Source organism: Bison bison, unplaced genomic scaffold, assembly GCF_000754665.1.
Source record: "Bison bison bison isolate TAMUID 2011002044 unplaced genomic scaffold, Bison_UMD1.0 scf7180017864295, whole genome shotgun sequence".
Lineage (NCBI taxonomy): Eukaryota > Metazoa > Chordata > Mammalia > Artiodactyla > Bovidae > Bison > Bison bison.
Window position 1 is genome coordinate 11032964 of NW_011494867.1, and position 2879 is coordinate 11035842.

At 59.0% G+C, this 2879-nt stretch overlaps 1 protein-coding gene across 1 annotated transcript in view; it reads left to right on the forward strand.

The window, feature by feature from the left end:
• The window catches only part of GSE1 (Gse1 coiled-coil protein), a 402812-nt gene that overhangs the window by 392848 nt on the left and 7085 nt on the right, over positions 1 to 2879 (forward strand). Inside the window, exons 20-22 of the mRNA XM_010850869.1 lie at positions 3 to 72; positions 793 to 1158; positions 2428 to 2700. Of these exons, the coding sequence (XP_010849171.1) occupies positions 3 to 72; positions 793 to 1158; positions 2428 to 2700 (709 nt within the window). The remainder of the gene's footprint in view (positions 1 to 2; positions 73 to 792; positions 1159 to 2427; positions 2701 to 2879) is intronic.

Here is a 2879-nt window from a genome sequence, read left to right on the forward strand (position 1 = left end):
AGGCGCTGTCCGCTGCGGTGGCAGACCCGCTCAGGACCTCTCCGAGGGACAGTCCTGCCGTGTCCCTGAGCGGTAAGGCCAGCCCCATCCGCCACCCCCGGGACTGTCCCGGGGGTGCCCAGGGCCGCAGGCCACCGACCACCCCAGGTCGTCTTCCTCCTGGACACGGCGGGCTTCTTTCTTCCTCTCCCTTCTCTCTCTCAAGCTTCCTGCGCGTGGGAAGATCTCAGCAGAGCACGGTGTCAGCTTTCAGGGGTGTGGGGGTCCTGGCTCCTCCAGCGGACTCAGCCTGGTGGCGGGTGTGGCTGGGCCGCCGTCTGTTCCCCCCACCGTGGCCCGGGTTTCAGTTTCAGCACTTGCCGCTTGGGCTGTGTGCTCCTGGCGTGTGTCTCACAGGCCCTGTGATACCTGCTCTCTCTCTCTGTCTCTCTGTCTCTCATGGCTCTGACTCTGCTGTCCTGCCGACGAAGCAGGAAATGGTGGTGGTCCGGCCCTGTTCTTGGCTCCTAATTCAGTCTTTCTCTCTGGATCCGGCTGTGTAACTTCCTGGCTCTCGGATGACCAGAAGTGACTTGCTCCTTCCTTCACATTCTTCTTCTTCCCAGACGCCTTCCTGGGGCACCTTTCAAGGATGGCCTTGCTGCTTAAACACACCCCGTCTCAGACCAAACATTGCACGCTGACCTTTAATTAAATGGCTCCGGAGTCCGGGTCCTCTGTCCTAGGTTAGAGATCAGGGTCGGCCTGTTCACGTGTAGGTCTGACCATGTTCCTCGCTTTCTGTCTCTTAAGAACCCACCACGCAGCAAGCCTCCCTGGACACGGAGAAGCCTGTGGGCATTGCCGCCTCCTTGTCTGACGTCCCGAAGGCCACGGAGCCTGGGAGGCTGGAACAGCTCCGGCCTCCGGAGCGCATCCAGGAGCCAGCCCCCGCCAGCAGTGAGAAGGCCAGGCCGAGTGAGGCCCCCGGGGGCAAGAAGAGCCTGAGCATGCTCCACTACGTCCGGGGCCCCGCGCCCAAGGACATCCCCGTGCCGCTGTCGCACAGCATCAACGGAAAGAGCAAGCCGTGGGAGCCCTTTGTGGCAGAAGAGTTTGCGCACCAGTTCCACGAGTCCGTCCTGCAGTCCACCCAGAAGGCCTTGCAGAAGCACAAAGGTAAGGAGGCCGCTAGGACTGGGGCCACGGCACCTGGTGTTAGAGGCAGGCTCTGCCTCCCAGCAGAAGTCATTTGACTTTTTTATAAAAAAAAAAAAAAAAAGTAACGACAAGGGAGGAGCCTTTTCAGCAAAAATAGTATCCACGCTTTTCACGGTGCACGGATCTCCCAGCCTGCCCGCAGACTCACCTGGGAGCACCACTGTCGCTTGAGCACCAGACCCAGCGGCACTTGGTGGGACATGCTGGTTGCTCTGGTCTGTGCCTGAGCCCCCGGAGTCGAGATGCCCCTTGGACATCTCCGTGTGGGAGTCACTACAGTTCAGAGTACAGGGGTCAGTACGTTTGATTCCCACTGAATCAAAGGTTGAAACTGACTAGAAAAGAATGCTCAGGGAGCAACAGCCGAGAGAAAATTATATGATTATTTTCACATTATTTTGCCAAAACAATTTTTAAAATTTTCCTCCTAAAAAAAACTGAATAGACAGAGAAGCATTTTTAGATAAACAGGTCTGACAGTGTCAGTTTCCTTCAGGTAAAATAATGCTGTCAGCAGGGATGAAATGAAAAAGCGAAGGGTAGTGGTTTTGATGTGGATTTTAAAAAAAGGGCAAAACAAAACTCTCCTCTGTTGGATGTTTTGTTGTGAGTTAGGAGTCATATTTTTCAAGAGGGGAAATGTTTTGGCTAGATTAAACCCCCGTGGCTCCCTCTAAGACACACCCACAGAGGTTTTCCGGCAAGCTTAAGGACTTAACTTTTCCTGCCTGATCTCACCCCTTCCCTGACTTTACACTTGCCTGTTTCCTCAGGACTTGAGCATCATCCAGCCCCTGCCACTTTGGGCCTTACGGGTCCACTGACTGCCCAAGGCTGCTGTCCGCACCGGGAGGCGGAGCAGACCCTGTCTAGACAGGCCCAGCCTGCTCAGACTCTTGGTAGCACGGGGTGTGCTCCGGGACCGGAGCGCCTGTGTGTCCTGGGAGAGGGTGCAGACGCTTTACAGACCCGTGCAGCGTGGCTCATAGCCTAACCCAGTCGAGCGTGTCGGCACAGCATGGTGACCTGGACCCAGCTCTGCCGCCATTGCGGCGGCGTGCTCCAGCCTTTCTGATGGAGCCACCTCTGGTCTCCGAAGGGTAGAGGCCTCGCGCCGCTCCGTCGTGTCTGCCGGGACCTGTTGACGGCGTTGCCTGCCCCCGGGGCGTGTCCCCGGGGGCCCTGTGACCGCCCCGGGGGCCCTGTGACAGCCGTCTCTCTCCTCAGGAAGCGCAGCTGTGCTGTCGGCGGAGCAGAACCACAAGGTTGACGCATCCGTCCACTACAACCTCCCCGAGTTGCAGTCCTCCAGCCGCCTTCCTCCGCCCCAGCACAACGGGCAGCAGGAGCCCCCCGCCAGCAGGAAGGGCCCCCTGGCGCAGGAGATGGACCCGGACTCGGAGGAGGAGGACGACGGAGAGGACGACGACGAGGACCCGCCCAGGCGCAAGTGGCAGGGGATCGAGGCCATTTTGGAAGCTTACCAGGAACACGTGGAAGGTACGGAGGGCCGGGGAGGGTGTGCCAGGAGGCTCCGCGGGCTCACGATGGGTGCCGGTCTCCATTGCCAGGCTGGGGACTGTTTGAGTGACAAGACCCTGGCTCCTGGGCCACAGGCAGACAGGAGCCTCAGAACCGCTCCTCGGGCTTCTGGGGTGCCCGGCCTAGCTTGCAATAGC